Below are 26,115 nucleotides of genomic sequence, written 5' to 3'. Positions count from 1 at the left end.
TATGACCACTTTCCTCTTTGGGCATTGGTTGCAGAGCTGGCCCTAGAGTTAACCATGGGTTAATCCTTTGTAACAAGTCCCCAATATGGGGCATTGCTTTAGGAAATGGCCTCTCTAATAAAAGTGTTAAACATTAATTTGCAGCCTATATAAGGATTGTCTGACTCTTTGGGGCCGGTCTCCTACAGAGTGGAACTATTTGTGAAGCATTTCTGAGAAATAATTGCTTATTACAGGAAGTGTAGTGCAGGCTTTGTGAATTCATTGTATATCTACTTAGAAAAATATTTAAGTTTGTTTACAAAAGAATAACTTGTAAATTTCCAAGTGTCCACTATCTCAGGTCTTCAGTAAGGGTCAAACTGATCCATTAGATTTCTGTCTATATTTATGAACCTTAATATTGATTATTTTATATTTGAATGTATTTTTCTGTCTCCCTCAGCATTGAAGAGGTTGAGAGAGTTTGGAGTTGCCTGACTACTTTGTAATAACAGTGTCTTGTAATTCCATGCTACTGTTCTTGGAAATGTAAGACAACAATCTTGTGTATTTATTTCATTTAATTTGACTAGACGACCTTTAATACTGAATCAGACCGGGATTGGTACAGAAATAGCTTCATGTAAGTCATTTCGGGCAATGTGGTTCTCTCTCTCCTTGTAGTATAAAGGCTAATTTGTATTTAAATGTGCACTTATAAAAAAAAAAAGTGCACTTATTTCCCATTTTGATAAGACTTCAGTAGTAAGTAAGCAGGTCATTTGTTATCTTTCAGAATTCAGTACTTTTTATTAAAAGGAACAAAGACTCAAAGATCTCTCTAAAATAGTATTTTAGAGAGATCTTTGAGTTTTTGTTTGAAGCTACAGACTGAGGGTTGAATTCTTTGAACTCTCTTGCTCTCACTCAGATTCTTAGATGTGTTCAGGAGTGGGGAATGGGGACATGAATTTCTCTTGAGAGTTCTTGCCATGACAAACCTCAGCTATTCTTACTCATAGGGAAGAAAGGGCACGGGGGAAAAGATGAGAACCACTCATGTAGCAAGTGTAGCTCTTTCAAACTTCTCCCTCTGCTCAGGGTCCCAATTTAGGGAACATACATTGGGGTTTCCACTCAAGATTAACAGGAGAGCATGTCTTAATACCTGCCGAGTGATCGGACCAAGGCGCTTCCCAGCCGCAAGCAGCTTATGGAGGGCTCATGTGGCTCCGGTCAGCTGGAACCAGCATTGGACCCGCACTCTGTTTCTGGGAATGTGTGGGGACAGTGGAGAGGGCTCCCATGTGACCTGATTGCTGAGTGAGTTAGTATAATATCCACAGCCAGAAGAAAAAAAAAAGAACCTACTAATGACTAGCTCCCAGCCTTCTTTGGAATTGTTCCTACCTGGGAAGCAGATGGACGGGAAACGCCCTGATGTGGCAGGATGTGGGATGAAATGAGCCCTCAAGTTCTGTCCTCGGCCCCTTCACACACGCTGTTTACATGTGTGCCTTAATTAAAAGGGGTCGGCCTTTCAAGTGTGCCCGTTGTGGTGAGACTTGTTTTATATTTACCTTTTCTGATCAAACAAGCTTGCAGCTTTCTCCCTGTTTTGGTATAGCAAACATGGGAAATCTCACCACAGGCAGATTCGTTTACAACGAACTGACCCAAGTCGTGCACTTATTTATTTATTTTTGATGACAGATCCTGATTAAAGGTTTCCAGTCCAAACCTTTTAGCTGGTCCATGAACCTAGCCAGGAGAGAGGGCTGGTCAGCTACTGATCGCCAAAGAAGCTCCCCGTCCTGACGGAGGGAACAGTGTAATTCATAGGTGTGGGTAACTGGGGAACCAGGCATAGCAGAAATGAATCTCTCGTCTCTTTGCTGAGAAGGTTTGACCAAACACAGTTTTATTGGTCAGTGGCTCCTGCTTTAGTAACCTCTCACCCCCATGGCTCTTGGAGGTGCAAGCCACTGGCCGGCCTTGCCTTTGAACTCCTCACGGCTCCTGCCACCTCAAAGGCTCCCAGCCAGAGCTTGTGTTTTGCTTGGGATCTCTCCTCACAGCAGGGCATCAGCAGTTGGGAAAACTGATCCACCCTTAGAGCCTTGACATATTTGAAGGTGATACCCCTGAGACTTGAAACCTATGGCTTTCTATTTCAGGAGCTGCCTGTCACATGTCAAGAAACACGACTCAGGCTGCCCACTTTGCTCTTCTGTCCCTCCTGGCCTCCCATAGGACAGGAGATTGTAACACCCTGCAAGTACTAACCGAGTCCTCCCCTAATCTTCAAACTCTTTTACCCATTTTTCTTCTGACTTGTTCCAAGTAGCGTCTGTTTTGAAATAATTTTTCTTTAAAATAAGGCTAAAACGTGCAAATCAAGCCATCTTTGGTGTCTGGGAGCTTGATCCATGGTGAATATGATGTAGTGAAAGTGTCACAGGACTTACATGTACAGTCCCAGTGCTTCCAGTCAGATGAGCCCTACTTTTAAGATGGCGCAGCTTCCTTTTAAGATGGGACACTCTCCCCTGTCTTCTTGAGTCATTCTACATTATGGAAAAACTAGATCTTGCAAGAAGAGATAGAAATAGCATCGATTGCTCTCCTACATCTGCTACGGAACAAGAGTGAAAGCTTTAGTGTTGGGAGGCGAATCCAGGGACCCGTGGTTATTGGATGACTTCAGTATAGCTTCTTTGGCAAGAAATCAAACCTCTTATTCTAAGAATATTGAGGAGAAAAATGCCTTCTACTTATGATGCTGTTAGCTTAGCAAAGGAGTAAATTATCTCCATTGAGTTCTTCTGCTTTCCTAGATTTCAGGTAGAACATTACTGAGAATCCTTAGCAGAAAGAACACTCTGGCAGGGTCTTTTTCTGCTTCAGAGTTTTTAGCAGGTACCCAGGTGTCAGGAGAGGCAGGCCTGGTTTTTCTGCTGTCTTGTTCTGTGGTCGTGAGTATGGTCATGAGCTTGTGCTTTCCAGTTGACAAAGGGAAGGGGAGAAGTAGCGTTTATGTTAACTACCATATCTGATAACTGACCTCATGAAAATCTGATGAGGCAGTTATAGTTCTCATTTTTACAAAGGGAGAAGGTGAACCTTAGAGGCTAATGGATGGCCTATAGTTACAAAGCTTTAGTGGCAGGCTTGGGACTGGGAAGAATTTGTGGCATATGATTAAGAAGTTCACTTTTCTCACCTTTTCTCTGGGGGCATTTGCCTTTTACACTGAGATACGTATGTCTTTGGGATGAGTATAAACCATCCTCAATACATTAATTGCAGTATTGAGGATGGTTTATAGGTTGCTTCTCCTTGCCACTATTTTCTGTTTTCCACCTAATGGCAAATTTACTTCTCCCATTTCTAAATCCTATTGCATGAGTTAGAGAGAGGAAGGAATTTGAAATCCCCTTTCTTCACTTGCCTCTGTTTGTCCCATGTTCCAGTTCTTTCTCTGTATCCTTTCCCTGATGATAACTCAGATTTTTCAACTCTTTATGGGAATCAACCGTGTTATATGATGCCATGTAAGCTTTTAAGGAACCTGTACATATTTGATTAGCCTTTGGAAAAAAAAACAAAACACCACGTCGTCTAATTAAACATTGTGAACTTAACTGAGCACACCATCTTGCTGTCAGAAAGTATTGCCCTAGGCCTCTTCCTTCTGACCTCTTCCTTACATTTTTGTCATTCTTCTTCTAAAAAAATATTTACTTCTTTATCTGGCTTTGCGGGGTCTTAGTTGCTGCAAGAGGGATCTTCAGTCTTTATTGCAGCACTTGAGCTCTTTTAGTTGAGGCGTCTGAACTCATAGTCATGCCATGTGGGATCCAGTTCCATTTGAACCTGGGCGCCCTTCACTGGGAGCCAGGAGTCTTAGCCACAGGACCACCAGGGAAGTCCCTCTTGATTCTTAAGGAATATATGCTGCAATCGTTTTCTCTGGTAACTATAGGTGGAACTAACTGCATGTTCATTCTTTAATCACTCCCCATAAATATAAATGCAGAGGCTGGAGATGAACAGAAGGAAATATTTGATTCTAAATGGATGACATGTGCTTACAGATAGGCTTTGGGGGAATTTTCTGTGCAGCTCTGTATCAAAATAGGATTTGAATGCTGGTCCATCTACTTGCTTGTTTTCCTAACCTTTGAATGACTCAGGGTTTTATATGTAAGAGCAAGGTCTAGAACTCCTAGAAATAAGCACAAATAAGCACAAGGCGGTGTATTCAGCTCTTCTACAAGGCTTGGGCTGCTGCTGGAGAAGCCTTTAGCAGTTGTTGGGAGCAGGCTAGGGGGAGCTTGGCCTTGAAGACTGTGTAAAGACCTCTTCCTCTCTGCACCAGGAAAAGGGGATTACGTTGAGGGAAGTTAAAGGATGGTTAACAAAAATGGTACCAGGGGAGAAAGAGAAAACTAGATTTAAAGGAGCACTCTGCAGCCAGCCAAGGGGAAAGGCTGTGAGCAAGTTGTCAAAGCCCCCACCAAAGGGTGAGAAGGGGAAGAAAGGGCGCATTTTGTGTGGCAGAGGTTCATAGCCATTTGTTGTTGTTTATTTGCTAAGTCGTGTCTGACTCTGTGACCCCATGGACTGTAGCCCGCCAGGCTCCTCTGTCTGTGGGATTTCCCAGGCAAGAGTATGGGCAGGAATGCATTGCTATTTGCTTCTCCAGGGGATTTTCCCGGCCCAGGGATTGAACCCATGTCTCCTGCTTTGACAGGTGGATTCTTTACCACTGAGCCACCAGGGAAGCGTTCATAACACTAGTCACCGGTATTAAGGTGATTTTGTTTTTCTTTTCACTACCTATGTGCCAACTGGCTAGAGACTATTTTAAACAAGACAAAACAACAACAAACCTACTTTGGATTCTGAATTCTAATATATTTTTAGAAGGCTGGGAATGTGGGAGAATGTAAAAATAAAAATAAAATAGAGATTAAATCCTAGGAGAGATTAAAGACCTAGCAAGAATCATCAGGTTCTATATGAGCTCCGAGGAGAAGAGCAAAAATTTGTTCATTAGGTGTGATCATTAGATCTTGCACTGGGTAGTGGCTGCATTTCACATTTAATATGGTTCTCAGCTGTTCCCCTGCAATGACACAGCTGAAAATAGAGACCTTGCTGGTTAAGCCAAGTCTAGTCAGTCCTGCTTTGCTGCTGCTGTTGGGGACAATGAAACATTGAGAATGGCAATCTGTCCCCTTAGTCTGTTCCAGTTTCTCTACACTTGGGCATTACTCTAGAGGAACTGCAGGATACCAGTGTAAAGAAGCCACGAGAACCCACGGAAACCCACTGCCCCAAATCTGTAGTACTTATGGGCCAAATTTTCAAATCCGTGCCCTTGAGTGGGGTCCAGCAGATTTTCCTTTTTACTGAGGGCCATCAAAGAGTTTTCAGTCTAACTGGGAAGATAAGTATTTTCACCCCATGAGATAACAGTGGGGCAGAGACATGGATGCTGACTCTTGTGTAGAAATTGTCAGATGAATTGGAAAAGGGCCTCAGTATGCTTTCAAGGAGATAAAACTTGAAGCCCAGGTAGGATTTTTTGTTTTTTAATTACTAAATTTAAAAAATGTATTTATTTTATTTATTTAATTGCTCCAGGTCTTAGTTGCAGCTCATGGAATCTTTAGCTCTGACTCAGATTGCAACGCAAACTCCCGTTCATGTTACTAAGAGCTGCAGCACGTGAGCTCTTAGCTGCAGCATGTGGGATCTAGTTCACCCACCAGGGATCGAACCCAGGCCCCCTGCATTGGGAGCTTGGAGGCTTAGCTGCTGGACCACCAGGGAAGTCCCTTAATCACTAAGTTTTATTTTTCAGAGCAGTTTTAGGTTCACAGCAAAATCGTGCAGGAGGTAAGGAGAGTTCCCATACACCCTGTGTCCCCACAGACGCACAGCCTCCCACACTAACAGTGCGCCACGCGGTTCATTGTTAGAGTGAACCCTACACTGACACAGCCTTCTCTCTCAAAGTCTGTAGTCCTTGTTAGGGTTTGCTCTTGGGGTTGTCTATTCTGTGGGTTTTTAACAAATGTATAATGTTTCCTCCATGTCACTATTTCTAATTTAATTCCATTGCGGTCTGAGAGCAGACATCATATGACTTCTTTTCATGGTTGTTCAAGTATGCTTTATGGCCCAGAATGTAGTCTGTCTTGGTAAATGTTACATGTGAGCTTGAGCAGAATGTGTCCAATCTGCTGCCGTTGGATGAAATAGTCTACAGATGTCAATTATTTGGTGCTGTGAATACATTCAACTATGTCCCTGACTGATTTTCTGCCTTCTGGATCTGTGTGCTTCTGACAGAGGGCAGCTCTGGTAGAGGATTCATCTGTTTCTCCTTGAATTTCTATCAGTTCTTGCCTCATGTATTTTGATGATCTTTTGTTGGTTGCATACACATTGAGGAGTGTTACGTTTTCTTGGAGTATTGACCTCTTGATCATTATGTATGCCACATTTTATGTGTTGTAATTTTCCTTGTTCTGAAGTCTTCTTTGTATGAAATTAATATAGCTACCCACATTGTCTTCGGATTAGTGTTCGCATGCTATATCTTTCTCCGTCTCTTTTAATTTATGTGTATCTTTTTATTTAAAGTGGGTTTCTATAGACACCATACAGTTGGGTCTTGTTTTTTGATCCACCCTGACAAGCTTTTAATTGAGGTATTTAGGTCATTAGCATTTAAAGTGATTATTGATATACTTGCATTGACATTGACCATATTTGTTACTGTTTTCTATTTGTTGGCTTTGTTCTTTTTTCCTATTAATATTTTTGTCTTCCACAGTTTATGTCTTTTTTGGTTTTAATTGAGTTGTTTACATGATTTTATTCTCTTTACCTTCTCAGCATATCAATTACACTCCTTTTAAAACACTTTTTTAGTGGTTGCCCTAGAGTTTGCACTTTACATTTATATCAAATCCAAATCCATCTTCAAATATTCCTGCTTCAGTGATAGGGCAAGTACCTTCCTTATGTTAACACAGTAATCCTACTTCTTTCTCTTGTCCCTTGTATCATTGCTGTCACTCATTTCACATATACATATATATATAATCAAATAAATTTGTTGCTTTTATAGATTATTATCTGTTAGATCAATTAAGAATAAGAAAAGTGAAAGTTTTAATTTTACCTTTACTTAGTCCCCCTCTGATGCCCTTCCTTTCTTTATGTACATCTGTTTCTGACTACATCATTTTCCTTCTCTCTGAAGAACTCCTTTTAACATTTTCTGTAAGCAGAACTACTGGCAACAAATTTTCTCGATTTGTGCTTGAGAAATTGTGTATTTCCCCTTTACTTCTGAAGGGTTTTCCAGGGTATAAAATTCTGTGTTGGTAGGTTTTTTCTCTTAACCCTTCATAGGTGTCATTCTACTCTCTTCTTGCTTGTGTGGTTTCCGAGAAGTCAGATGTAATTGTTACCTTTGCTCCCCTATAGGTAAGGTGTTTTTTTTCCCCCCTCTGGCTTCTTGCAGAAATTTAAAAAATATTTGATTTTCTAAAGCTTCAGTATGATATGCACACGTGTAGTGTTTTTGGTATTTATCATACATAGTGTTCTCTGAGTTCCCTGGATCTGTGGTTTGGTGTTTGACATTAATTTGAGGAAATTCTGTCATTATTGTTCCTCTTCCATTTTATTTTTTCTTTTGGTGTTTGTATTATGTGTATGTTACCCCTTTTATAGTAGTCCTATGGTCCTTGAATATTTTCTTTTTATCCCCTGTCTTTTTTCTCTTTGCAGTTTTGGAAGTTTCTGTTGTAATATTGTCAAGCTCAGATTTTAACTTTTTAGTTATGAAAACTCACATATCCAGGGACTGCACCCAAACTGTGTCACATAGTATCCATTGCTACAAAAGAGGCTGGGTAATTTAGTATTTTAAGTTGATTTTGTTAGTAAAGATGAACACGGTGGTGGATACTGGGGAAGCAGCTTAATGTCTGTCTGGAGGACTAAGAATAATCTGGATGTGAGAAGTTAGGGTAATGAGATGAGCTCTTTCTTTTTTGGTTGTGCTGGGTCTCCCTTGCTTCGGGAGGGTTTTCTCTCGTGGCAGTGAGTGGGGACTGCTCTTGTGGTGCAGCAGCTTCTCATTGTGGTGGCTTCTCTTGCTGCAGAGCATGGGCGCTAGGCACATGGGGCGCGGTAATCGCAGCACATGGGCTCAGTCGTTGTGGCTGGTGGACCCCAGAGCGTGCGGCTCCAGTAGCTGTGGCACAGGGGCCTAGCTGCCCTGAGGCATGGGGAATCTTCCCCACCCAGGGATCGAACCCATGTCCCCTGCATTGGTAGGGGGATTCTTTTCCACTGTACCGCCAGGGAAGTCCAGTAGGATGAGCTTTACCACTAAGTCTTTGTGTGTATTTGTTTGTAAGATCTCACTGGCAATTGCTGACATAGAAGAATTTTGGTTTTTGTTCTATTTATTTTACAAATTATTTTGTAGCTGGCCACTTTATTGAACTTCCTTATTCGTTTTGATGGGCTTTTAGTTGATTTTCTAGGATTTTCTTAATAGAAAGTCAATGGAAAGCTCTTGGATTTCTTTTCAAATACTTTTTTTTTTTTTCTGTTTTCTTATTAATTACTACTACTAGTTTCCTCAGGTTTTTTCCTTTCTTTCCCAGATTATCAGATTGGGGTGCTTACTTTATTTTTGGATGATAATTCTGTGTATATATCAGAGTAAAATTAAAATATGAGATTAGAAACAGTTGAAATTTAGAAATATTTGCAGTCTCGGTAGATTTCATCTCTAAGATTTTTAGTAAAAACTGGCTACATGCTTTTCTCTTTTCAGTAGCTGAGATATGTTATCAGGCTTCAACTTAACATTTAAGGCAAATGTCAGATTTTTTTATTTAGTGGAATTATTCAAGAAAGAAAATGTTTTATACTTCCCTAAGCCACAAATACCCAGAGGCTTAAGGATTTTAATAAAATCCTGTTCTGTATATACGGAGACTAGCTATGTACGTGTGTATGTCTGTGTGTGTGTGCATGCACCACTCAGTGAACAGAATTTCATAGTTTTTAATTCTTTTAAACAACACTAAAAACAGTATGCTATTTCTCTGATACTGCCTCCTCCAGGATGTAAAGCTTAATTATCCTCCTTTGAATATGGTCTGAACATAGTGACTTGGTTCTAACGCATAGACTATGAGCTGGGGATGGTAACTTTACAGTGGAGAAACCTGGAAGACCTCACCTTAACCAGGTGATCAGGGTTAACTTCCCCTGTAATAAGTCACCTTGACACCATCTATCCCCTGATATGAAGTAAAGAGAAAGGCATGTCATCTGTGTAGTATTCTCCAAAATCCATAATCTCAGTCTTAACAATTAAAGTACCTCAGACCAACCAGACTGAGGGACATTCTACAAATTCCTGACTACACTAGGCAAAGGTGTTAAGGTCATGAACTATAGGGAAAGATTGAAACTAAGGAGCCATGACAGTCAGAAGCAATGCAGTGTCCTGGATAAGATCCCAGATCAGAAAAATGACCTTAGAAGAAAACTGGGAAAATCCAAAAAGAAAACAAAAGTCTGTAGCTGAGTTAATAGAATTAACCTAACGTTAACATCTTAGTTTTGAACATTGTACCATGGAGATGAAAGAGCCTAATAGGAGAAGCTAGTGAGGGTATTCAGAACTCTCTGTTCTACTGTTGCAACTATTCTCTAAGTCTAAAATTGTTTCAAAATGAAAAGCTCAAAAGAAGCGATTACAAGTCTGCCTGGTAAAGAAATAAAAAGATTTTTTATACTTATTAAAAAATTGTAAAGTGAAGTCTGCTACTGTTACGCGAACGGATGTCTGTGGCTTTGTGGAAGGGTCAGTGAGTGGTGGGTGTGGGCGCCTCAGGTGCTGGGATCGACTAATTGAAATGATGGGACTGGGAAGACTGTGGTAGGTGCTGGAGAAGTGCTTCCGGGGGCACCAGGGACAGGTTCCGGTGGGAGATGCGTGTGGCGAGGGCGAGTGAAGTAGCTTTGTGAGTACAGAAGTGAAGAAAAGCACCCTCATGTTTTATGCAGGAAGGCATTTAAATGTAATTAAATTAACAAATGATTTAAGTAAAGAAAAAAAGTGGCGTGCTGATAAATCCGCGATATGTTGACCGCTTTTGCTTCAGAAATCTCTTATTTTAAAGCAGATAAACCCTATTCATTATTGTTTGTTGGATCGCTGAGTAAAAGTCTCAAATGTTAGTGAACTTCTCTAGAAAAACTGACAGCTTGGGCCTAGTACATTTTTATAAAACCTTCAGTCCTTGAGAATTGCCCTGAGGGGATTTTGTTGATTTTTTTTTTTTTTTTCTCCCTGTTTTTAAAGTACGTTGTCATGTAACTCTTTTGTTTATAAAAATGGAATCAGCAAAAGAATAAACAAAACGCCAGTCTTGCAGTAACCCTCCACTGGGAATCAGGATGCCCTGATCGTCACTCAACCTCACCATTGTGTGTGTTCCCGGCTGCCAGGCGGAGGCTCTCGGTGCCCGTCTCCGTTGCCTCCAGCCTGGCCGTGCGGTCAGCTGCCCCCTGGAAGTGAGGTTAGCAAGAAGAGCACCCAGCTCCCTCCTCGGGCCCTGTCAGCTGCCTGGGAAGGTGACCCTGCAGAGCTTGCCGCGTAGGAGGCTCTGGGGCCGTCACAGGAACGCTCACTGGCTCCATTTGTCACAGCAAACAAACGAAAAGGAGCTCGTCTGCCGGTGGTAGGTTAGTGCTTGGAAAGCCTCGGAATCCCTTTGGAAGTTTTCAGATTCACCTTCAGACACAGCTTTGAAAAATTAATCCATGAGGCGTGGAAATATTTTCCAGCCCTTCACCTGAGATAAATGGTTCTGTCAGTGTGGTGAGCTGAGAGAAAATCTCCTGGACTCGGATCCCCCAGAATCCCCCTGGGAGCAGGTTGCTGCTCAGAGGCAGAAGGGTTTCTGCGTCCTCAAAGGTGCAGCTGTTTCTCAAACTTCCTGAGGGAGAAGGCAAATGCTTTATTCAATCTGCCTTAGTTCTCTGTGCTTATTCAGCCCGTTTTATTGTTTTTCATTAATTTGGGAAAAGTCTTAACCACTGTTTCTCTAAGTGTATCTGTTGCCTTGTTTCCGAACCCCCTCTCTGGAACTCTGGCTCCAGGTACTATTAGAACATTCCATGTGGTTCTACAGTTCTTGGATGCTCTGTTCTATTTTCTTGTACTCTTTTTCTCTTCGAATTTCGGTTTGGATCATTTCTTTTTTATTTCCAAGTTTACTACAGTATTCCTTTCCGCTGCTATATCTAGTGTGCCGATAAGCCAATTGAAGAAATTCTATGATACTATGTTTTTATTTCTAACATTTTCATTTGGCTCTTTGTTTATAGATAGTTTTCATCTGTCTCTTGAGTATACCCATCTGCTCATGCAGGTTGTCCACCTTTTTCCCTAGATTCTTTCACATATTAATTATAGTCATTTTAAAGTCTCCATCTGGTAGTTCCAAACATCTTGGTCATCTTTCAGCCTAGTTCTATTGACGAGTTTATGTTATGACAAGTGGGTTGTTTTCTCTCGTATTTTGTTTCTGATAAATTTTGATTGAGTGATGGACTGTGTTAGAAAAACAGGAGACCTAAAGTAAATGTCATGTCCAGAAATGGGCAGACCTCTTCTGCGAGCCATTCGCATGGGAGGTTGACTCAACCTAGCATGTAACTGGGATGGGTTTGGGTTTTTCTGTCGCTGGACTTACCTTCAGCACCACTGACTCCAGATGCTGCCAGCGGTCTCCTCGTTCTTGTGTGGAGCACAGGGTACTGGGGCTTTTCTCTGAGTTCCAGCTTCGCCCTCCACTTTCAGCAGGCCCTGCCCACCTGTACTACACAGGAAGCCATGCTCCCGTCAGGGGGTAGGTAGACTTCTGTTGCTTGTATGTGGTGCCAGACCTGTGGTGGGCCAGGAGGATTCTGTTCCCCTGGTCCGGCCTCAGTCTGGCAGGCTTGTTTGCTGGGGCGGTGGAGGTGGGGTTTTCTCAGTGTTCCTGGGGCAGCTGGAGTCTGCGCTTTGTCTGTGGGGGTCTGGGGTTGAAGGGAGTCTCCTGCCCCTCCCCAGGGAGCAGAGGCTTTTGCTTCTACCCCAGCCACAGCTGTGGCCTGCTGGGAGCTGGAAGGGTTCCTACCCTCCCAGTGCGGGACAGGCTGCCCTTCTCCCCCTCTTCCAGAAGCCGAGGACCTGCATCTGCCTTTGAGGGTGAGGGCTTATCCTGCTCACCCCCCAGCAGGTAGAGGTTTGGCTTTGGATGACAAAAAAGATTCGAGAAAGGGACAGGGTTTTCTCCGTTGTGTGCCGTTGAGAGGACTTTCTCTGGTTTCTTCCCCTGCCCCCATCTTTCTCGAGAACATCTAACAGAAAAAGGCTCGAAAGCGAGTGCAGATTCTGCTTGTGTCTAGAACTCCCAAACTTCCCTACAAGCCCACACTCAATTTTAAGAATTTGTTAAAATGTTAGCTGGTTTTGGTGGCTGCTTTTATAGCAGCTCTCCCACACAGGCCCAAGGCAAGTTACAGTGGTGGTGGTGTATCTGGTGGCTTTTTCTCATTGTTAGATGAGAATCATTGTAGATTCCATGTTTCTTTGTGACTTTCTACATCCCAAGCAGAGGCAGATCTTTCATGTTGTGGCCAACCAGTGGGTGGGGGTGGGAAAGTAGAGTAGTATTGGGGTACCTACTGATCCACAGTTACATGTTTGGACAGTGTTGCCAGTTGAGGTTTGAGACAGAGGTATAGCCAGCTGCTTTATTTTTTTATTTTGTGGTTTTCATTAGAAATGTCCTTTTAATATATAAAATGAAATCTGCTGGCGTGGGTCACATTCAGGAGATTCTGTTGGAAAGGGCAGTGCACAGCTGGCTGCTGATGAAAGGGTGTTGGAGAACCACCACTGTGCTTGGGATGCAGTTGCCCTTGGACTACTCTGGGGTCCTGGGGTTCTGCTGTGTAATTTCTACACGGTTAGATATCCTGGACACTTCCAGGACAGACTTGCAAGGCGTAGTTCTAACTACTGATTCTCTCTCTCATGGTCTATACACACACAATATAAGGGACACCCATGGTTCCATTTCTGCCTTGCCGTTTCACCTAGAAACAAGTTTTCCTTTTTTTTTTGCCCTCAAATTCACTCCCCGCCTCCATCTTTCCATCTTTTCCCTTTTAAAATTCTGCATGCAAGAGGTGATCCTTTTTATGAAATGACAGTTTTCCTCCTTTAAGGTCGTGGACTGGTGCTTAGAAGATCTGGAGAGTTCTGTGAGATGCGTGTGGTGCCTGTGAGGGAGATGGATTTGTTCTTTCAACAAACATTTGACTGCCCACTCCTTGACAGGCGCTGTGCTAGGGGCTGCGAGACCAGTGATGAGCAAAACCAGATGCGTCCCCACTCTCACGGTCTGCAGAGAAGTGCTGGCCTCTGCCTTGGAAGCTTAGAGATTCAGGTAGAAGAGACATGTTAGTGAGATATTTTTCAGTATTAAGGTCTGTCATCCTCATATTTATTTTTATTATACCTCCCTCCATTCTCTGACCAGTTGGAGTCTTTCCTGGCTTCAAGAATGGAAATGAATGGAGTGTAACCTTAGAATCCCTTCTGTCTCTCCTCTTCCCCGTCTCCCTCCCTGCCCCCAAGTCACGTGGAATGTAGTGTATACTGTAAGTGACTGAGACCTCGAGGGGACAGGATGGGAGCAGGTGTGGAGGAGACGTTGTGATTATCTGCTCTGCACGGGGCGAGGAGCTTTACAAACCTCGTCTCACAGAACCTGCAGCTCCAGGAGAAAGGTGGTGTGGTGTCCATCCCATAGATTCAAAAAATAGGGTTAAGCTGCTTAAAATCATGTAGGACACTCGTCACCATGACTTTCTCCCATATTGCGCTTGCTTCCTTTAGACACTTGTTATTGCTAGTCCTGTTGGCTTTATGTTACTGAAAATCAAAGAAATTAAACCACAGTAGCAGTTTTAGTTTGAAGTTTGTATTTGCTTGAGATAGTTTCAAGTTGGCCCAATCCTTGCCCTTTGCTTCATGATTCTAATGTTTGAAAGTGTCATAGGAACTTTAGTGCCCGTGCTTTGAAATCTGCATGTTTTACAAAATTACTGTGGTATCAGTTTCATGAAGAAAAGTAAAATGCTTTGTCAGAGGTTGTTGGTATGACCTTTTCATATATGACTTAGCTTTCATCTGTGTAGATGCACAGAGTAGAGCGTGTGGGGAATCTGCAGGTTTGTGGAAGAATCCCTCATTTCAAGTGTTCAGGTAGAGATAAGTGTGACCCATGTTGATGGGGGAAGAAATCCTCAGAATAAGCTTTTGCCTTTAGCTCAGTGGATGGGAATGGCGGTGCTTTCGTGTATTGCAGCAGAGCTGAAAACTCCTTCCTCTCTGCTGAAAAGTGGCCGAGGCTGAGTCCTGGGGGCTGTAAATTATGCCTTCTAAATGCTGCAAGGTGTTAAAGAGGTCCTGCAGAAATAATTAAGCCTGCGAAGTTCACTTATCCGCAGGCTGAGACACTTGAGCTGTGATTATTGGCAAGGCTTGCTTCCTTTCCAAGAGAACTGCAATCTGGTGGACAGGATGAGATGATTTGAGACATCTTAAATCAGAGCCTCTGTCCTACACTTGTGCTTCTGGCTGGCATACTAGGTGGATTTGTTCCCAGTCATTGTTTCCTGTAAATCCCAAATGCTGCTGTCTCCACCGTGATTAAATGTGAACGCAAAGCTTTGGAATGCTTGAGTTTGAGTGTGGTGTGATCTGAAATTTAAAAAAAAAACAAAACAGAACATATGACGATGAACCCATTTGGGTAGAAAAGGAGGTAAATATTTAAGCTGTGTTTATGTGTGGGCTCATGCATCTCGGTGAATTTTTACCCCTTTCAGTGCCTTGGTAGAGGACCATTTCCTAAAACTTACTCTGCGCTGGTACTCTTCATATTCTAGAATGAGGTAGAAGATCTGACTTTAGAGTTAGGATTCACAGGTTTGATTGGTGACTTTGCCACTTAATAGCTCAGTTTCTCACACATAAAATGAAATTTGTATCTGCCGCCTCACCCCCAAAAGTTGACAAACTTGGTTATAAAGAGCAAATGAGATCATGGGTACAGTAGTGCTTTGCAGCAGGCAAAGCATTCTAACATTTGTAAGGATACTAATGAAAAAGAAAAAAAAAAAAGCCAGTTTTCACAGCCAAGAAATTCACAGATAGCTGGAGAGAGAAAAGTGATCATCTGAAATGCCAGTAAAGCAGTGTTAGAACAGTGTATCCGAGGACTAAGCTGTAAGGCAAAGGCTATGAATGCTGTGGGATGTGTTAGTTAGGGAAGATTTTTGATGTTGGGGGTGCTCAGTAAAGGTTTCATAGGGAAGGTAGGTTCTCTTAGGCTTCATGAACTGTGGATGCTTCGGCTGGATGATGGGCGGGGAAGCAGCCACATGACTGAGCAGGAAGGAGACTGGAGTGAGTGGGGTGTATCTAAGAAGCAGCAGCAGGCAGCCGAGAGGCCCCCCCGACTGCACCCAGATGGCAAACCGCAGGCCGGCTTAAGTCAGATGCCCCTGGAAGCTAAATCTGTTTCTGATTTTCTCTGAATACAAGAAATTCTCATTGTGATGCTTTGCCTTCTCCTTATTGTTAGTGGAAACAACAGTCGTCGTATAACTCAGAAGTTATCCAAGACTTTAACTAATAGAGGCCTTGTCCAGGAAACAGACCCAAAGTCAGTAAGTCTAGACTAGAAAGTGTCTTTTTTCCTCTCCTTATTTTGGTTATGCTTCCAATTTCTCATGCTAAACTTGGATATGTTCGGCCCCCTTGCATAAACGCAAATAGCCTCTGATTCTGAGTGGGATCGTAGGCTGTGGAGGTCATCAGCACCAGCATCCTGCTTTCATTAGGAACCAAGTTTACACTCTGCTTGGATAAGAAACCGTCTTCTTCCAGAAGACTCTGACAGAGTGGCTGGTTTGGGAGTGACCTTCCTGTCAATGAAAGAAAAGGAAGTACAGAAGCTTATTATAATAGATGAAACAACAGTTCATAGAGCAGCCAGGACTTGAGGGACAATTTCTAAGAGACAGGAGAACCCTGAGGGGAGCTACCTGTTCACTCTGACGCCATCCCCCAAGGACTTCTAATTCACCTTCCTGGGTATGGAGTCTTCACAGAAAACAGCGCCCCCACAGGGCTGACAGGTTGGAGTTAGGGGGTTCCCACAGCATCTGGGATTTGAAGGACAAAAATCTCAGGAGAAAGGGAATCATGGGGAAATAAACAAAAAATGAGCGTGCAGTCTTCCATTAAAGTCTTTGCCAGCTCCTAAGGTGCGCACCATCAGAGCAGGTGACCTGGAGTCCCTGCAGAAAGAAGCAGCCGGGAGCCTAAGGAGCTGTGCAGCTATTCCAGCAACCATGTATAGTGCTAATGAGACAAAGGTCCGTGTTCAGGGCTGGCCAAGGTGGAGGGGTCTTGGGAAACACCCCAGGCTTTAGTTGAAGACCCAGAAGGCCACACCTTCAGACTAAGGGCAAGCTGAAAAAAGTTAGTCCTGACAAAAGTTGAAGCTGGCAGGATTAAAGTGGTCTGACTGCATCCTCTGTACCTGCCAGCATAATGTGTTATATTCTTAAGAGAAAGATAATCTGGATTTTCCAGAACCGCTATAATTTTTAATGCAGAATATTGGTATCTAATAAAAAATTAAGATGCAAGCTAGAAATTGAAACCAAATGACCAAAATGAAAAATAAAAAGAGATGGCAGAAAGAGACTTAAAGGTTATTCAGGTATTGGAGTTATCAGTCAGGGACTAACAATACTCAATGATACAGAAGTAAAGAAGGAGGATTTCAACAAAGATACAGAATCTTCTTCAGTTCAATTCAGTCGCTCAGTTGTGTCCGACTCTTTGCAACCCCATGAATCGCAGCACGCCAGGCCTCCCTGTCCATCACAAACTCCCGGAGTTTACTCAAACTCATGCCCATCGAGTCGGTGATGCCATCCAGCCATCTCATCCTCTGTCGTCCCCTTCTCCTCCTGCCCCCAATCTTCTTAGCCAAGTGGAATTCTGGAAATGAAAAATATAAGAAGTGAAATTAAGAATTCAATACATGGATTTAATAGCAGTTTATAGACTTACACACACAAAGGGTAAAGGATTATTGGAAAAGGATAAAGGATTATTGGACCAGAAGGAATATTAGTAGAAAAATACACAAATTGAAGACAGAGAGGAAAAATACAGAAAAGAGAATAAGAGATATACAGGACATGGTGAAAACATGTTACGTATATGTGTATTTGGAGCTGTAGAAGAGAAGATTGTGATAGAACCAACATTTTAAAAAACACTGACTGAGGGTTTTTTTTCTAAAAGCATCAGGAGACATAAAGTCACAGATTAGAGAAGCTATCCAGTCCTCATTAGGATAAATACAAAGAGCTACACTGAGGTACATCTGTGGACCTTTGTGAACAAATAGAATGAGCAAACAAACTCAGCTGTATCAGAAATTACATTAAGTATAAATGGACTATATGTACAACTAAAAGCCAAAGATTTTTAAATGGGATAAAATATTAAAATCCATTTATATCTTTTTATGAGAGATAATCTTTAGACAAAGTTTAAGGGCAGAAATTTGAAAGTAAAAATTTTGGAAATAAATACATATGCACCTGTGCGTACAGGCAGAGAACAATCAATAAAGGTATAGAATATTTAGATAGTACTAAATAATCAACTTACTCTGCTTGACAATTGTAAAACATTACACTCATCAACAGCAAAATACTCTTTTTAAAGTGCACATAGATCATTGACAAAAATAATGTGCAGGGCCATAAATCAAGTTTAAATAAATTGCAAGGTTTTGAAATAACATGCATGTTCCCTGACTACAGTGCAAAGTAGAAATCAGTAACAGATAAATATAAAATCCAAAAATGTTTGGGAATTAAACAGTATACTTCTATTAATAAATGCCCTTTGGGTCAAAGAAAGTATCACAATGGAAATTAACTTTTTTTTTTACCCAAATTATAATGAAAATGATATGTAAATGTGTGGGATGCATTCAAAATAGTGCATAGAAGTAAACTTATAGTTTTGTATTTATGTATTAAGAAAGATTAAAATATCTAAACTTCAACCTCAAGAATCTAAATGCAGTATGGATTAAAGTCCCCCAAAACCAAAGAAAGTAAAAATAAGAGCAGGAAGGAACAAAATAGAAAAAGGTTAGATGAAGAATTAAGTAAGTAAGTAGATACTGCACAATTGCACTCATCTCACACGCCAGCAAAGCAATGCTCAAAATTCTTCAAGCGGGGTTCAGCAGTGTGCGAACTTACCAAGAACTTACAGAAGTTCAAGCTGTATTTAGAAAAGGCAGAGGCCAAGATCCACTGGAGAAGAAGATCTACTTCTGCTTCATTGACTGTGCTAAGCCTTTGACTGTGTGGGTCACAGCAAACTGGGAAATTCTTAAAGAGATGGGAATACCAGACTACTTTACCTGCCTCATGAGGCATCTGTGTGCAGGTAAGGAGCAGCACTTAGAACCGGCCATGGAACAATGGACTGGTTCCAGATCGGGAAAGGAGTATGTCAAGGCTGTATTTTGTCTCCCTGCTTTTTTAACTTATATGCAGAGTACATCATGCAAAATGCCATATTGGATGAAGCACAAGCGGGAATCAAGATTGCAAGGAAAAATATCAATAACCTCAGATATGCAGATGACACCACCCTTATGGCAGAAAGCAAAGAGGAACTAAAGAGCCTCTTGATGAAGGTGAAAGAGGAGAGTGAGAAAGCTGGCTTAAAACTCAACATTCAAAAAACTAAGATCATAGCATCCAGTCCCATCACTTCATGGCAAATAGATGGGGAAACAATGGAAACAGTGACGGACTTTATTTTTTGGGGCTCCAAAATCACTGCAGATGGTAAACGCAGCCAGAAATTAAAAGATGTTTGCTCCTTGGAGGAAAAGCTGTGACAAACTTAGCATATTAAAAAGCAGAGATATCACTTTACCGACAAAGGTCTGTCTAGTCATAACTATGGTTTTTTCCAGTAGTCATGTATGGATGTGAGAGTTGGAACATAAAGAAAGCTTAGTGCTGAAGAATTGATGCTTTTGCACTGTGCTGGAGAAGATTCTTGAGAGTCCTTTGGACAGCAAGGAGATCAATCCAGTCAATCCTAAAGGAAATCAGTCCTGAATATTCATTGGAAGGACTGATGCTGAAGCTGAAACTCCAATACTTTGGCCACCTGATGCGAAGAGCCAACTCATTAGAAAAGATCCTGATGCTGGGAAAGACTGAAGGCAGGAGGAGAAGGGGACAAGAGAGAACAAGATGGTTGGATGGCATCACCGACTCAATGGACATGAGTTTTGAGTAAGCTCCGGGATTCAGTGATTCATGCTGTAGTCCATGGAGTCACAAAGAGTCAGACACGACCGAGCAACTGAACTGAACTGAAGATGAAGAAAATCAACAAAATGAAATGGAAAAGATTAATAAAATTGATAAACATCAGTAAGACTGATCAAATACAAAGGGAAAACACAGATGATCAATATCAGGAATGAAAACAGAGGTATTACTACAGATTCTATAGGCATTAAATAGACATTAACACACGTTTAGTCCAAGCATTTAACAGTTTAAAGTGAACATATTCGTTGAAAAATACCACCTTCAAAACTGACATGAAAATGTGTAGAATCTTATGTCTGTGAAAGCAAATCCATGATTTAAAATCTTTACCCACCCCCAACCCCCCAAAAAAAACCCGAGATGGCTTTTTTGATGACATCTCAGTCCTTTAAGGCAGAAATAATGCCGCACTTGCCTAACATTTCTCAAAGAATAGAACTTTTTCTACTCACTTTTCAGCTCCTTTTATGAGGCCAGCCTAACCTGACGCTGAAATCCAGTTTTAATATTACAGTGTTCAGCAAGAGAGGTCAGACACAAAAGAGTAAATACTGTTTGGTTCCATTAATGTGAAATTCATTAGTGGGCTAACAAATGAGAGTAATGATTACTCTTGGAGAGGTGAGATACTGGGTGCAGCAGAGAGGAGTCTCCTGGGGTGCTGGGATGTTCTGTATCTTTATCTGGATAGTAATTATAAGAGTACTGAATGTACTTTATGTGCACTTTAGTAATAATATTTAAAAAAAAAGACTAGAAACTTGCTCTGGTTGAACACATAGATATTTCATCCCCACATAGTTTCTTTTATATCTAAATTGAATTCCACGTGTGTTGCCTGTGCTCATGTTCTGTTTTGACCGCCTTGGATGAATGCCCACTCTGATGGAGCTGCCTTGCACAGCAGGCAGGCTTTTGCCTTGGGCTTGCTCTTCTTTGAGAAGAAGGAAATTACCCCGACCCAGAGGTGACTGTGATGGAGCCTCTAGTTCTTCCCTCTCTCTGCTCACTTCATGCAGTGTGGTTTTCTTCACAGGCACGGTGGTTTTGGGAAGCCTACTTCCAGTCAATCAAGGCCATCGCCCTGGCCACCCTGCAGATCATCAATGATCGGATCTATCCATATGCCGCCATCTCCTATGAAGACTGGAACGACCCTCCCGCCGTGGTGAGTAAATGCTGGGGTGAGCCACGTCAGGCATAGGCCAGTAGACAGGACGACGGAACATGTACTGAAATTTGTAAAGGTGACTTAAGTTTGAGCTTTCTAAGATATAAGAGTGTGCTAGAATGTGTGGGACCCAATAGGACCAGTTTTGGTCTTCCCTGTTGGCTCTGATGGTAAGGAATCTACCTGCAGTGCGGGCGACCTAGGTTCAATCCCTGGGTTGGGAGGATTCCCTGGAAGAGGGCGTGGCCACCCACTCCAGTATTCTTGCCTGGAGAATCCCCATGGACGGAGGAGCCTGGAGGGCTACAGTCCACGGGGTAGAAAAAGAGTAGGACACAACTGAGCAGCTCAGCACAGCACAGGACCAGTTTGGGCTTCCCGGGTGGCACTAGTGGTAAAGAACCCACCTGCCACTGCAGGAGAGGTAAGAGGCATGGGTTCCATCCATGGATTGGAGAGATCCCCTGGAGGAGGAAATGGCAACCACTCCAGTGTTCTTGCCTGGAGAATCCCATGGACAAGAGAGCCTGGCGGGCTACTGTCCACGGGATAGCGAAAGAGTAGGACACAACTGAAGCGACTTAGCACACACGCACACAGGACCAGTTTAGTTTTGAAATGATGACAAAAGTAACAAATACTGAAGCTGCTGCTGCTGCTGCTGCTAAGTCGCTTCATTCATGTCCGACTCTGTGCGACCACATAGACGGCAGCCCACCCGGCTCCACCGTCCCTGGGATTCTCCAGGCAAGAACACTGGAGTGGGTTGCCATTTCCTTCTCCAATGCATGAAAGTGAAAAGTGAAAGTGGAGTCGCTCACTCGTGTCCGACTCTTCGGGACCCCATAGACTGCAGCCTACCAGGCTCCTCCGTCCATGGGATTTTCCAGGCAAGAGGACTGGAGTGGGGTGCCATTGCCTTCTCCGACTGAAGCAGCAGTTTGTTTTAAATGTGCTTAGGAAGACAGTGTGTTTGCTTATTGCAGAAATAAATTGGGAGGCCTGGGTCTTGTTGGAAATGGAAGACTTTCTGATGACTTGCAGTGGCAGTGCTTTGAACTCTTGAAAAGATTCTCTAAGCAATTTAGTGATGGCTTATATTTTGAGCACTCCCTCTTGTTCTTTATGCTAACTAAGTGCTTTACATGGATGTCAATTAATCAGACCCCTGGTAGGGGACATCAGCAGCAAAAATGATGGAGAGGCATTAGGGATTGCTCAGGGTGGCCAAAACCCCTCGGTCCTTCCAGCAGCAAGATGGCGTGGTCAGATGCTGCTCTTAGAGCGTCGTCCTTAATTGCAGGAGTCATGAGCCACCTGTGGCCTGGTAGGGACAAGTACCTGAAGCTGTGGGGGGCACAGTCTCTGGTCTGGGGCACACCTGTTGTCTGGCTCACAGACCCCGAGACCTCTGCGTGAAAGAGCTAGACTCCTCTCCGCTGAATCATTGCTCTTCTCTTTGTGGCCAGACGTCCTTGTCTCCTGACCCTACCCGCTCCTAGCAGTGCTGTGTGCTGCCACCTGGTCAGTCTTCATGATGGGCCCCCTCTCCCTCCCCCTCTCCCTCCCTCCTCTCTCCCTCCCGCCTTTCTTAAGGGGTTATTGTGTGCCAGTGCTCCACCAGGTGCTGAGAAAGCGGAAAAGGAAACCAGGCCCTGCCCTCAGCGGAACTCGCCGCTAACTTGGGAAGCCCAGAAAGAAGGGTATTGTGTGAGTTGTCCTGCAAGTGGAGCAGCGGGTGGAATGCCAGGGGAGCATCAGGCGAGGGCGGGCAGTGCTGCTGAGCGGAGCTGGCAGGACCCTTCCTGCAGCGGGAGTGCCTGAGGGGAAGTAAAACGGTCAAGGCAAGCGAAACAGTAGCAAACACCTTCTGTCTGTTTTGCTTGAGGGAAAGTTTTCTTCTGTCCATCTATTCCCTTGACTTCATTGCCAAAGGTAACCTTCCAGAATGTTTCTGTTCCTGTATAGACATACTGTATAATTTTAGAATACAAATGGGATCACACTATGCATATTATTCTCAACCTTGCCTTTTTTACTTTAACACTAGATCATGAGCTTACTTCCATTATCATTCTGTATAGGGATACTTCAGTTTTAAGGGCCACTGTAATCACTTCTCTGCCTTTTGGCTAAGGTCATGTGTAGGACCGCTGTATATGATTCCATTGTTTAGGTGTATCTTACAGGCAGATCTATTTTCAACAGTAACAGGGGGGAATGCATATTATTGTGTCCACACATCCTTTCAGGTGTGTTTGCACATAAATGTGTGAATATATCTGTAGAATTAATAACAGCAGAGAAATGACTAGAAGAATAAGCACACTTTAAATGTTGATCAGTCAATCAGTCAGTTCAGTCACTCAGCCCTGTCTGACTCTTTGTGACCCCATGGACTTGAGTGTTGATAGATATTAACGAATTGCTCTTTCAAAAAGACTGTACCAGTTTATAGTTTCACCAACAACATTTTGGTTATTCTGGTTCCCCATGCCTTCAGTAACCCTGAGTACTTGAATTTTTGCTCACTTGGAAGGTTGATATCTCTGTCCATTGCTCCCAGAATACACATATAAATCCTGTTTGAACTATGATTGATCACCCTGACTTTTTAGATTGTTTTTGTCATGTATTCATTCAGTGGGTATTTACTGAGTGCCTGTTTGTTCCAGGCAGTGTTCTTTGTACTTGAGATATGTCAGTCAACAAAGCAGAGAAAAATCCATGCCACTGGGGAGTTTACATTGCAGTAGGTCTTGCTATCTAGAAGCAAGATTTGTCTTTATAGTAAAATTTTAAAGCTTTCTTTATACAGGTCCTTTACAAGTCTTGCAAAATTTTTTCTTAGGTGTTTTATCATTCTTACACTCCGATAAAGGAATTTGTGCTTTCTGACATTTTAGTTCCTAACTGATTACTTTTGTATGAAGACATATTGTTGGTTTTTATGTATAAACTTGTAATACTCTGAGTTCTGTAATTATTTGACTTTTTTTAAGTTGATTGTCTTGTGTCTTCTAGATATACAGTGATACCTGCAAATGCTAATTTTTCTTTTTCCCAGCACTTGAACCTTTTATTATCTTTTATCTAATTGCCTTGGCAGCTGCTTCCAGAACAATGTTAAATGACCATCATTTAATGTTGTCAAGTGTTAAAAGAGAAGAGCGGGTGTTGTGTAGCCAGGGAAAGGGGGAAGTTAGGTTTCCCCCTCCCCCAGCTTACCTCTGGTTCTCTGGAGGACAGAGACTCAGGCAAGTGAGCATTAGATGTGATACAGGGAGGGGGTGGGCCAAGAATGATGAATTTTGGGGTTTCTGGTTCCATCCAGAAGGAGCAGCAAATTCAGAGGTCTGAGGGACAAGAGAGCATGGAGGCTTCAGGACTGAGGGAGACACAGAAGGTGGAGCCTTCCGAGGGCCCAGATCGCCAAACCCCTGGCATCTTATGGGAGGTGCTGGAATGTTACCTATGGATGATGGGAGATCACCAGAGCACCTCCACAGGAGTCATGTGGTGAGATTGCATTTTGGGTCATTCTGACAGCAGTGTGGAGGGTGGTTCTGTTGTAGGAGGACAAGGCCAAAGGCAGGAGACTGTTTCAGGAATCCAGGTGAGAATTAATGCAGGATAAATGTGAGCGATGGGGCTTCCCTGGTGGCTCAGTTGGCAAAGAATCTGCCTGTAATGCTGGAGACTGCCTGCAAGACAGGACACCTGAGTTTGATCCCTGGGTCAGTAAGTTCCCTGGAGAGGAAAATGGCAACCCAGTCCAGTATTCTTGCCTGGAAAATCTCATGGACAGAAGAGCCTGGCAGCCTACAGTCCATAGCGTTGCAAAGAGTTTGCATGCGAGTGCATGCTCCTCGGTTCTTTGTCTCGTCACAACAAAAATTTGGAGTGAAGGACATTGAAGCCCCCTCGGCGGGTCGCAGCTCTCGGAGGACAGACCGTGTTATAGCTCTTATATAAATCAGTGTTACAGCTCAGTGTTACAGCTCTATTTATTTAGATAATAGCAGGAAAATCCATCTTCGAGGTGTGAGGGAGGGCACTTCGATCCAAAGACGGGAAGAGAGGAGCGCCTCATCGTGTGGGGAAGAGAGAGAGAGCGAGCTTTGGCTCCTCTTTTTATGTTTCTCTGTCCCTGGGCCTGTCTTATGTAAATTGGGCCAGCCAGGAGTGTTGTTTGTTTTACCTGAGGTTCTCACTCAGGTCCTCGGACCTTGCTTTGTTCTATTTTTGAGGGCTTTCCCTTCCAGGTCTTTTAGCCACCGCCATTTTGGACTCCTTTTCCCTATTCTAACTACCTAACAAGTTGGACACAACTTAGTGACTAAACCACCACCCAAATGTGAGTGATACTAGGGACCACTGACCGTGCTAACTGGAAGGAGTTTAGGAAGAGTGAGGAGCATGGTGTTGTCTATCCAGATAGGGAGTGCGGGTGCATGGGCATCATGGGCCGGGGTAGCATTGGAGCCCAAACATGGTCTGGCGGCAGGGCCTTCCACAGTCCAGCGCCAGGCCTCCTTTCTGGCTTTATTTCCTTCTGTTCCCTTTTGGGGAGCACTAGGTTTCTGGCTCCACAACTTTGTCCTTCCTGTATTTGCTCTGTGCTTTTCCTTCCCTGTGCCCTTGTGACCGTTAGTCCTTTCACTGTACACTGTTCTTCACCATCACCTCTGGTCTTATACATTTTATTCAGGGTCCCTGGCCATGTACCCCTTTCTCCATGAGATTTTTCCTGGACCCCTTACAGAAAGTAATCTTTCCTTCTTGTAAATCTTAAAGCATAATATCTGTTTCTTTCCTATCATGTAACATGCATAGAAGTACAATTTCCTGTAAACTTTTAAGTTTTTTAAGGGAATTTCTGAGTTATCTTGGTATTCCTTATAATACCTAGAACAATTTAATTCAGGTAGGAAGCCCTTTATAAGTAAAGAAGGAAGGAGGGAGAGAGGAGGATGGAATTTCCAGGACTTGAACCATCCAAAGCTCACTCACATGCTGATGTGACAGCCTTTATTTTATTTGACTTTCACCCTATTGGGAAGGTGAGAAAAGCAAAAGATTCCCTCTCATCTCTAAAGCAGACCTAATGAGGCTCAGAGAGCCTGATGACTCGTCCAAGGTTGCATAATGGGCAAGTTGTATAAACAGGCAGGAACCTTCCACCCACCCAGTGTCTTGACTGGCTCGCGGAGTTTTATGGCAGCCATTGAGCCTCCTCTGGGCTGAAACATTTCCACTCTTCTGAGCGTATGGTACGAGCTTGAGACAAAGAAGATCATATGTGTTGCTCTGAGGGACAGTTCATACAGGTGGGACAATCATGACCCAGCTAGAGAATGTGGAGACAGTGGGCGCTTTCCTGTACT

The 26,115-nt window shown here is 43.0% G+C and overlaps 1 protein-coding gene across 3 annotated transcripts in view; it reads left to right on the top strand.

Moving 5' to 3' along the window:
* The window catches only part of EXT2 (exostosin glycosyltransferase 2), a 138,168-nt gene that overhangs the window by 40,729 nt on the left and 71,324 nt on the right, over positions 1-26,115 (top strand). For all 3 annotated transcript variants that reach the window (XM_020902961.2, XM_070473137.1, XM_070473138.1), the window contains exon 8: positions 20,594-20,725. In XM_020902961.2, coding sequence (XP_020758620.2) covers positions 20,594-20,725 — 132 coding nt within the window. The remainder of the gene's footprint in view (positions 1-20,593; positions 20,726-26,115) is intronic.

Source organism: Odocoileus virginianus, chromosome 10, assembly GCF_023699985.2.
Source record: "Odocoileus virginianus isolate 20LAN1187 ecotype Illinois chromosome 10, Ovbor_1.2, whole genome shotgun sequence".
NCBI classification, from domain to species: domain Eukaryota; kingdom Metazoa; phylum Chordata; class Mammalia; order Artiodactyla; family Cervidae; genus Odocoileus; species Odocoileus virginianus.
This window is presented reverse-complemented; position numbering and strand designations above follow the sequence as displayed.